Source organism: Oncorhynchus clarkii, chromosome 18 (assembly GCF_045791955.1).
Source record: "Oncorhynchus clarkii lewisi isolate Uvic-CL-2024 chromosome 18, UVic_Ocla_1.0, whole genome shotgun sequence".
NCBI lineage: Eukaryota > Metazoa > Chordata > Actinopteri > Salmoniformes > Salmonidae > Oncorhynchus > Oncorhynchus clarkii.
In genome coordinates this window covers 117,678-127,677 of record NC_092164.1, presented here as the reverse complement: position 1 = coordinate 127,677, position 10,000 = coordinate 117,678, and the positions used below count along the sequence as shown (strand labels likewise).

General features: G+C 54.0%; 1 protein-coding gene across 1 annotated transcript in view; it reads left to right on the top strand.

Annotated features, from left to right (window-relative positions):
* The first annotated feature begins 3,662 nt into the window (after positions 1-3,662).
* The window catches only part of LOC139373908 (uncharacterized), a 7,470-nt gene continuing 1,132 nt past the window's right edge, over positions 3,663-10,000 (top strand). The window contains exons 1-15 of the mRNA XM_071115000.1: positions 3,663-3,862; positions 4,937-5,051; positions 5,460-5,540; positions 5,665-5,779; positions 5,995-6,110; positions 6,348-6,421; positions 6,570-6,606; positions 6,765-6,838; positions 6,953-6,982; positions 7,503-7,663; positions 7,776-7,809; positions 8,049-8,114; positions 8,165-8,237; positions 8,508-8,576; positions 8,768-8,830. Coding sequence (XP_070971101.1) covers positions 3,663-3,862; positions 4,937-5,051; positions 5,460-5,540; positions 5,665-5,779; positions 5,995-6,110; positions 6,348-6,421; positions 6,570-6,606; positions 6,765-6,838; positions 6,953-6,982; positions 7,503-7,663; positions 7,776-7,809; positions 8,049-8,114; positions 8,165-8,237; positions 8,508-8,576; positions 8,768-8,830 — 1,308 coding nt within the window. The remainder of the gene's footprint in view (positions 3,863-4,936; positions 5,052-5,459; positions 5,541-5,664; positions 5,780-5,994; positions 6,111-6,347; positions 6,422-6,569; positions 6,607-6,764; positions 6,839-6,952; positions 6,983-7,502; positions 7,664-7,775; positions 7,810-8,048; positions 8,115-8,164; positions 8,238-8,507; positions 8,577-8,767; positions 8,831-10,000) is intronic.

Genomic DNA, 10,000 nt, shown 5'->3' with positions numbered 1-10,000 from the left:
CTTTGTTGATGCCACAGACAGACAGACAGACAGACAGACAGACAGACAGACAGACAGACAGACAGACAGACAGACATAGCAGCGTATCTCAGCACATCACCGGAGAACAGAGCTGAGCAGAGCTGATGATAGTATCATGCAATAGTCAGTAGTAAGGCCTTGTACAGTAAGCTCTCATTAGCACTCTGTAATATGTTAGAGACAGTCCCAGTGTGGCCGCCACAATTAACTCACTCATCATGTCTCCTTAATTAAAAAGAGAGATATTAAGAGATATCTGACAGGAACTATCTCACTGCTCTGTTTCAGGCAACCTGATTGGTTAAGTCATGGGGGGGAGGGAAGACACTAAGCCCCAACTGATGCTGCTGATAATGAGACAGATAGAAGAGAGGGAGGAGAAAAGAGAGAGGAATATCTAGGGAGGGACAGAGAGAAGAGAGGGAGGAGAAAAGAGAGAGGAATATCTAGGGAGGAACAGAGAGAAGAGAGGGAGGAGAAAGAGAGGAATATCTAGGGAGGAACAGAGAGAAGAGAGGGAGGAGAACAGAGAGAGGAATACCTAGGGAGGGACAGAGAGAAGAGAGGGAGGAGAAAAGAGAGAGGAATACCTAGGGAGGAACAGAGAGAAGAGAGGGAGGAGAACAGAAAGGGGAATATCTAGGGAGAGACAGAGAGAAGAGAGGGAGGAGAACAGAGAGAGGAATATCTAGGGAGGAGAAGAGAGGGAGGAGAACAGAGAGAGGAATACCTAGGGAGGGACAGAGAGAAGAGAGGGAGGGGAAAAGAGAGAGGAATACCTAGGGAGGAACAGAGAGAAGAGAGGGAGGAGAACAGAAAGAGGAATATCTAGGGAGGGACAGAGAGAAGAGAGGGAGGAGAACAGAGAGAGGAATACCTAGGGAGGGACAGAGAGAAGAGAGGGAGGAGAAAAGAGAGAGGAATACCTAGGGAGGAATAAGAGAGGGAGGAGAACAGAGAGAGTAATACCTAGGGAGGAACAGAGAGACGAGAGGGAGGAGAACAGAGAGAGGAATACCTAGGGAGGGAAGGTTGAGCCACTGTACAGGCCTCCTGAGTGGCGCAGTGGTCTAAGGCACTGCATCGCAGTGCTAGAGGCGTCATTACAGATCCAGGTTCGATCCCGGGCTGTGTCGCAGCCGGCCGTTTCCGAGAGACCCATGAGGCGGCGCACAATTGGCCCATCGTCGTTAGGGTCGGGTTTGGCCGGCTGGGATGTCCTTATTCTATCGCACTCTAGCATCTACTTGTGGCGGCTGGGCACCTACTCATTCAACGGTTTAGAACACCTACTCATTCAAAGGTTTAGAACACCTACTCATTCAAAGATCTAGAACACCTACTCATTCAAAGGTTTAGAACACCTACTCATTCAAAGATCTAGAACACCTACTCATTCAAAGATCTAGAACACCTACTCATTCAAAGATTTAGAACACCTACTCATTCAAAGGTTTAGAACACCTACTCATTCAAAGATTTAGAACACCTACTCATTCAAAGATTTAGAACACCTACTCATTCAAAGATTTAGAACACCTACTCATTCAAAGATCTAGAACACCTACTCATTCAAAGATTTAGAACACCTACTCATTCAAAGATTTAGAACACCTACTCATTCAAAGATTTAGAACACCTACTCATTCAAAGATTTAGAACACCTACTCATTTAAAGATTTAGAACACCTACTCATTCAAAGATTTAGAACACCTACTCATTCAAAGATTTAGAACACCTACTCATTCAAAGATTTAGAACACCTACTCATTCAAAGGTTTAGAACACCTACTCATTCAAAGATCTAGAACAGCTACTCATTCAAAGATTTAGAACACCTACTCATTCAAGGGTTTAGAACACCTACTCATTCAAAGATCTAGAACACCTACTCATTCAAAGATTTAGAACACCTACTCATTCAAAGATTTTTCTTCATTTTTTACTATTTTCTACATTGTAGAATAATAGTGAAGACATCAAAACTATGAAATAACACATACGAAATCATGTAGTAACCAATATAGTGTTATTAAACAAATCAAAACAGATTTTAGATTTTAGATTCTTCAAAGTAGCCTCATTCTCTCAACCAATTTCAAGAGGTAGTCACCTGGAATGCATTTCAATTAACAGGTGTGCATTCTTAAATATTTATTTGTGGAATTTCTTTCCTTCTTAATGCGTTTGAGCCAATCACCTGTGTTGTGACAAGGTAGGGGTGGTATACAGAAGAGCCCTATTTAGTAAAATACCAAGTCCATATTATGACAAAAACAGCTCAAATAAGGAAAGAGAAACAACAGTCCATCATCACTTTAAGACATGAAGGTCAGTCCATCATTACTTTAAGACATGAAGGTCAGTCCATCATTACTTTAAGACATGAAGGTCAGTCCATCATTACTATAAGACATGAAGGTCAGTCCATCATTACTATAAGACATGAAGGTCAGTCCATCATTACTATAAGACATGAAGGTCAGTCCATCATTACTATAAGACATGAAGGTCAGTCCATCATTACTTTAAGACATGAAGGTCAGTCCATCATTACTATAAGACATGAAGGTCAGTCCATCATTACTTTAAGACATGAAGGTCAGTCCATCATTACTATAAGACATGAAGGTCAGTCCATCATCACTTTAAGACATGAAGGTCAGTCCATCATTACTTTAAGACATGAAGGTCAGTCCATCATTACTTTAAGACATGAAGGTCAGTCCATCATTACTTTAAGACATGAAGGTCAGTCAATACGGAACATTTGAAGAAGTGCAGTAGCAAAAACCATCAAACGCTCTGATGAAACTGGCTCTCATCAGGACCATCACAGGAAAGGAAGACCCAGAGTTACCTCTGCTGCAGAGGATACGTTCATTAGAGTTACCAGCCACAGAAATTGCTGCCCAAATAAATGGTTCGCCGAGTTCAAGTCACAGACACATCTCAACATCAACTGTTCAGAGGAGACTGGCGTGAATCAGGCCTTCATGGTTGAATTTCTGCAAAGAAACCACTACTAAAGGACACCAATAAGAAGAAGAGACAAGCTTGGGCCAAGAAACATGAGCAATGGACGTTAGACCAGTCCAGAGCTTCCGCGATGGACCACGGTCCGAAACCTCCTGAGACGGTCCACGGTCCGGAACCTCCTGCGACGGTCCACGGTCCGGAACCTCCTGCGACGGACCAAGGTCCGGAACCTCCTGCGACGGTCCACGGTCCGGAACCTCCTGCGACGGTCCACGGTCCGGAACCTCCTGCAACGGACCACGGTCCGGAACCTCCTGCGAGGGACCACGGTCCGGAACCTCCTGCGACGATCCACGGTCCGGAACCTCCTGCGACGGTCCACGGTCCGGAACCTCCTGCGACGGACCACGGTCCAGAACCTCCTGCGACGGTCCACGGTCCAGAACCTCCAGCTCCAGGGCAGGAGCCTTCCTCTGCGCCGATGCCCAGTCCAAACGCGGTGTCCAGTCCAGCTCCATAGCAGGAGCCTTCCTCTGCGCCGATGCCCAGTCCAAACGCGGTGTCCAGTCCAGCTCCATGGCAGGAGTCTTCCTCTGCGCCGATGCCCAGTCCAAACGCGGTGTCCAGTCCAGCTCCATGACAGGAGCTTTCCTCTGCGCCGATGCCCAGTCCAAACGCGGTGTCCAGTCCCCGCTACATGACGGGAGCCTTCCTCTGCGCCAATGCCCAGTCCAAACGCAGTGTCCAGTCCAGCTCCATGACAGGAGCTTTCCTCTGCGCCGATGCCCAGTCCAAACGCGGTGTCCAGTCCCCGCTACATGACAGGAGCCTTCCTCTGCGCCGATGCCCAGTCCAAACGCGGTGTCCAGTCCAGCTCCATGGCAGGAGCCTTCCTCTGCGCCGATGCCCAGTCCAAACGCGGTGTCCAGTCCAGCTCCATGGCAGGAGCCTTCCTCTGCGCCGATGCCCAGTCCAAACGCGGTGTCCAGTCCAGCTCCATGACAGGAGCCTTCCTCTGCGCCGATGCCCAGTCCAAACGCGGTGTCCAGTCCAGCTCCATGACAGGAGCCTTCCTCTGCGCCGTTGCCCAGTCCAAACGCGGTGTCCAGTCCAGCTCCATGGCAGGATCCTTCCTCTGCGCCGATTTGTTCTTAACTGACTTGCCTAATTAAATAAAGGTTGAATTAAAGGTCTCACAGCTGCTTATGTTAACAAAACATGTTAGAGAATAGGTCAGATTTAGCTTTGTGATGCTCATTTCCACTTCCTGTCTTGTTCAGCTTCAGATAAACACTAAATATTTCACTTAAAATACTTTTCAAATGTTTTTTTGTAATTCATTAAATGTTAAAAAATAAAAAAGATTGGAAGATCCGAGCTTAAAGCTACAACTATTTAGCCCTCGTAAGAGTAAATCAATCACACTCTGTTGTGTTAAGTTATTCTTTTATATACAGGCAAACTTTAACATGGTTTAACATGACATTAAAACATTCTCTCTTTTTATTTCCAAGTGAGAAATATGATTGACATTTTTAAGTGTTGCTATTCTGATGTGAAGCAGCCACTTGAGAAGAAGACAGACTGTGATTTGTTCACTGAGAACCATGTTCTGTGGCTGAGAGAGAGAGAGAGTTTTCCCAGTGAGTGTCTCATTACAACGTGGGTGGCATGGAAAAGGCTCAGACCTCACACGTAATTAGGATGTGTTTTAATTCAACCAGGCACACACACACACACACACACACATCACACACACATCACACACATCACACAAGTTCAGCAGCGACTGTAGCACATTCATGTCAAAACTATTCTTGATAAAAGTGTTGTGAATTCTCTTAGTTTTGCAGGCCAACTATACTCTAACTAAAGGTACATCACCACTTTGTTGTTATCCTAGCGGTTAACCCCCCCCCCCCCCCCTCTCACCAGGTACCCAGTGTGTCAGCCCCCTACCTCACCTCTCACCAGGTACCCAGTGTGTCAGCCACCCCCCCCCCTCTCACCAGGTACCCAGTGTGCCACCTCTCACCCCACCTCTCACCAGGTACCCAGTTTGTCAGCCCCCCCCCCCCCCCCTCACCTCTCACCAGGTACCCAGTGTGTCAGCCCCCTACCTCACCTCTCACCAGGTACCCAGTGTGTCAGCCCCCTACCTCACCTCTCACCAGGTACCCAGTGTGTCAGCCCCCCCCCCCCCTCACCTCTCACCAGGTACCCAGTGTGTCAGCCCCCCCCCCTCACCTCTCACCAGGTACCCAGTGTGTCAGCCCCCCCCCCTCACCTCTCACCAGGTACCCAGTGTGTCAGCCCCCCCTCACCTCTCACCAGGTACCCAGTGTGTCAGCCCCCCCCCTCACTTCTCACCAGGTACCCAGTGTGTCAGCCCCCCCCCCCTCACCTCTCACCAGGTACCCAGTGTGTCAGCCCCCCCCCCCCCCACACCTCTCAGTAGGTACCCAGTGTGTCAGCCCGCCCCCCCCCCCACACCTCTCACCAGGTACCCAGTATGTCAGCCCCCCTCAATTCTCACAAGGTACCCAGTCTGTCAGCCCCCCCCCACCTCTCACCAGGTACCCAGTGTGTCAGCCCCCCCCCACCTCTCACCAGGTACCCAGTGTGTCAGCCCGCCCCCCCCCCCCCCCCACACCTCTCACCAGGTACCCAGTATGTCAGCCCCCCCTCACCTCTCACCAGGTACCCAGTCTGTCAGCCCACTCCCCCCCACCTCTCACCAGGTACCCAGTATGTCAGCCCCCCCTCACCTCTCACCAGGTACCCAGTCTGTCAGCCCACTCCCCCCCACCTCTCACCAGGTACCCAGTGTGTCAGCCCCCCCCCCCCCCCCATCTCTCACCAGGTACCCAGTGTGTCAGCCCACTCCCCCCCACCTCTCACCAGGTACCCAGTGTGTCAGCCCCCCCCCCCCCCTCACCTCTCACCAGGTACCCAGTGTGTCAGCCCCCCCCCCCCCCCCCACCTCTCACTAGGTACCCAGTTTGTCAGCCCGCCCCCCCCCACACCTCTCACCAGGTACCCAGTATGTCAGCCCCCCCTCACCTCTCACCAGGTACCCAGTCTGTCAGCCCCCCCCACCTCTCACCAGGTACCCAGTGTGTCATCCCCCCACATCTCACCAGGTACCCAGTGTGTCATCCCCCCCCCACTCACCAGGTACCCAGTGTGTCAGCCCCCCCCCCCCCCTCACCTCTCACCAGGTACCCAGTGTGTCATCCCCCCCCCTCTCACCAGGTACCCAGTGTGTCAGCCCCCCCCCCCCCCCCCCCCACACATCTCACCAGGTACCCAGTGTGTCAGCTCCCCCCCCCCCACATCTCACCAGGTACCCCGTGTGTCAGCCCCCCCCCCTCTTCTCACCAGGTACCCCGTGTGTCAGCCCCCCCCTCTTCTCACCAGGTACCCAATGTGTCAGCCCCCCCCCCCTTCTCACCAGGTACCCAATGTGTCAGCCCCCCCCCCCCCTCTCACCAGGTACCCCGTGTGTCGGTCCCCCCCCCTTCTCACCAGGTACCCCGTGTGTCATCCCCCCCCCTCTTCTCACCAGGTACCCCGTGTGTCAGTCCCCCCCCTCTTCTCACCAGGTACCCCGTGTGTCAGTCCCCCCCCCTCTTCTCACCAGGTACCCAATGTGTCAGTCCCCCCCCCCCCTCTTCTCACCAGGTACCCCGTGTGTCAGTCCCCCCCCCCTCTTCTCACCAGGTACCCCGTGTGTCAGTCCCCCCCCCCCCCCTCTCACCAGGTACCCAGTGTGTCAGTCCCCCCCCCCTCTTCTCACCAGGTACCCAATGTGTCAGCCCCCCCCCCTCTCACCAGGTACCCCGTGTGTCAGTCCCCCCCCTCTTCTCACCAGGTACCCAATGTGTCAGTCCCCCCCCTCTTCTCACCAGGTACCCAATGTGTCATCCCCCCCCCCCCTCTTCTCACCAGTTACCCAATGTGTCAGCCCCCTCTCACCAGGTACCCAGTGTGTCAGCCCCCCCCCCCCCTCTTCTCACCAGGTACCCCGTGTGTCAGTCCCCCCCCCTCTTCTCACCAGGTACCCCGTGTGTCAGTCCCCCCCCCTCTTCTCACCAGGTACCCCGTGTGTCAGTCCCCCCCCCTCTTCTCACCAGGTACCCAATGTGTCAGTCCCCCCCCCCCCCTCTTCTCACCAGGTACCCCGTGTGTCAGTCCCCCCCCCCTCTTCTCACCAGGTACCCCGTGTGTCAGCCCCCCCCCCCCCTCTTCTCACCAGGTACCCCGTGTGTCAGTCCCCCCCCCTCTTCTCACCAGGTACCCCGTGTGTCAGTCCCCCCCCCTCTTCTCACCAGGTACCCAATGTGTCAGTCCCCCCCCCCCCTCTTCTCACCAGGTACCCCGTGTGTCAGTCCCCCCCCCCCTCTTCTCACCAGGTACCCAGTGTGTCAGCCCACTCCCCCCCACCTCTCACCAGGTACCCAGTGTGTCAGCCCCCCCCCCCCCCCTCACCTCTCACCAGGTACCCAGTGTGTCAGCCCCCCCCCCCCCCCCCCACCTCTCACTCGGTACCCAGTTTGTCAGCCCGCCCCCCCCCACACCTCTCACCAGGTACCCAGTATGTCAGCCCCCCTCACCTCTCACCAGGTACCCAGTCTGTCAGCCCCCCCCACCTCTCACCAGGTACCCAGTGTGTCATCCCCCCACATCTCACCAGGTACCCAGTGTGTCATCCCCCCCCCACTCACCAGGTACCCAGTGTGTCAGCCCCCCCCCCCCCCTCACCTCTCACCAGGTACCCAGTGTGTCATCCCCCCCCCTCTCACCAGGTACCCAGTGTGTCAGCCCCCCCCCCCCCCCACACACATCTCACCAGGTACCCAGTGTGTCAGCTCCCCCCCCCCACATCTCACCAGGTACCCCGTGTGTCAGCCCCCCCCCCTCTTCTCACCAGGAACCCCGTGTGTCAGCCCCCCCCCTCTTCTCACCAGGTACCCAATGTGTCAGCCCCCCCCCCCTTCTCACCAGGTACCCAATGTGTCAGCCCCCCCCCCCCCCCTCTCACCAGGTACCCCGTGTGTCGGTCCCCCCCCCTTCTCACCAGGTACCCCGTGTGCCAGCCCCCTCTCACCAGGTACCCAATGTGTCAGCCCCCCCCCCCCCCCCCCCCCCCCCTCTCACCAGGTACCCCGTGTGTCGGTCCCCCCCCCTTCTCACCAGGTACCCCGTGTGTCAGCCCCCCCCCTCTTCTCACCAGGTACCCCGTGTGTCAGTCCCCCCCCTCTTCTCACCAGGTACCCCGTGTGTCAGTCCCCCCCCCTCTTCTCACCAGGTACCCAATGTGTCAGTCCCCCCCCCCCCCCTCTTCTCACCAGGTACCCCGTGTGTCAGTCCCCCCCCCCTCTTCTCACCAGGTACCCCGTGTGTCAGTCCCCCCCCCCCCCTCTCACCAGGTACCCCGTGTGTCAGTCCCCCCCCTCTTCTCACCAGGTACCCAATGTGTCAGTCCCCCCCCTCTTCTCACCAGGTACCCAATGTGTCATCCCCCCCCCCCTCTTCTCACCAGTTACCCAATGTGTCAGCCCCCTCTCACCAGGTACCCAGTGTGTCAGCCCCCCCCCCCCCTCTTCTCACCAGGTACCCCGTGTGTCAGTCCCCCCCCCTCTTCTCACCAGGTACCCAGTGTGTCAGCCCCCCCCCTCTTCTCACCAGGTACCCCGTGTGTCAGCCCTCCCCTCTTCTCACCAGGTACCCCGTGTGTCAGTCCCCCCCCCGTCTTCTCACCAGGTACCCAGTGTGTCAGCCCCCCCCTCTTCTCACCAGGTACCCAGGTACTCTCCAGAGAAAACTGTATGTGTAGGTATGAAGTCAAATCTTATTGGACCTTGTGTCTAAATGACTCTCTCTGACTGTTGCATGATACTATCATCAGCTCTGCTCAGCTCTGTTCTCCGTTGATGTGCTGAGATACGCTGCTATGCCTGTCTGTCTGTCTGTCCGTCTGTCTGTCTGTCTGTCTGTCCGTCCTAGCCGGACTCAACCCTACACACCCTGATATCTCTGTCTGTCTGTCTGTCTGTCTGTCTGTCTGTCTGTCCGTCTGTCCGTCTGTCCGTCCTAGCGTGACTCAACCCTACACACCCTGATATCTCTGTCTGTCTGTATGTCTGTCTGTCCGTCCTAGCGTGACTCAACCCTACACACCCTGATATTTCTGTCTGTCTGTCTGTCTGTCTGTCCGTCCTAGCGTGACTCAACCCTACACACCCTGATATCTCTGTCTGTCTGTCTGTCTGTCTGTCTGTCTGTCTGTCCGTCTGTCCGTCTGTCCGTCTGTCTGTCCGTCCTAGTGGGACTCAACCCTACACACCCTGATATCTCTGTCTGTCCCTTTGTCATCTTTTTGCCATCTTCTTACGTCAGCTGCAGTTGAGATTAAATTTTCATGTGCCTTTTCCTCTGGTTTCTTTGACTATTTTAAAGTGGCTGTCAGTCTGTTTGTTGCAATGAGAGAGATAGAGAGAGAGAGATAGAGAGAGAGAGAGAGAGAGACAGAGAGAGACAGAGAGAGAGAGAGACAGAGAGAGAGAGGGCTTGGTGAAGTGTCAGAAGTCTCCTTATTCCAGACAGATGACAGAGACTGTGTCCCAAATGACACCCTATTCCCCATAAAGTGCCCTATTCAATATGGGCCCTGATCAAAAGTAGTGCACTAAATAGGGAATAGGGTGCCAACTCTGGTCAAAAGTAGGGCACTAAATAGGGAATAGGGTGCCAACTCTGGTCAAAAGTAGGGCACTAAATAGGGAATAGTGTGCCAACTCTGGTCAAAAGTAGGGCACTAAATAGGGAATAGGGTGCCAACTCTGGTCAAAAGTAGGGCACTAAATAGAGAATAGAGTGCCAACTCTGGTCAAAAGTAGGGCACTAAATAGGGAATAGTGTGCCAACTCTGGTCAAAAATCACTGGGTCCCTTTTATTAGTATAGAAATATAGGCTACTATATAGAAAAGTAGTAG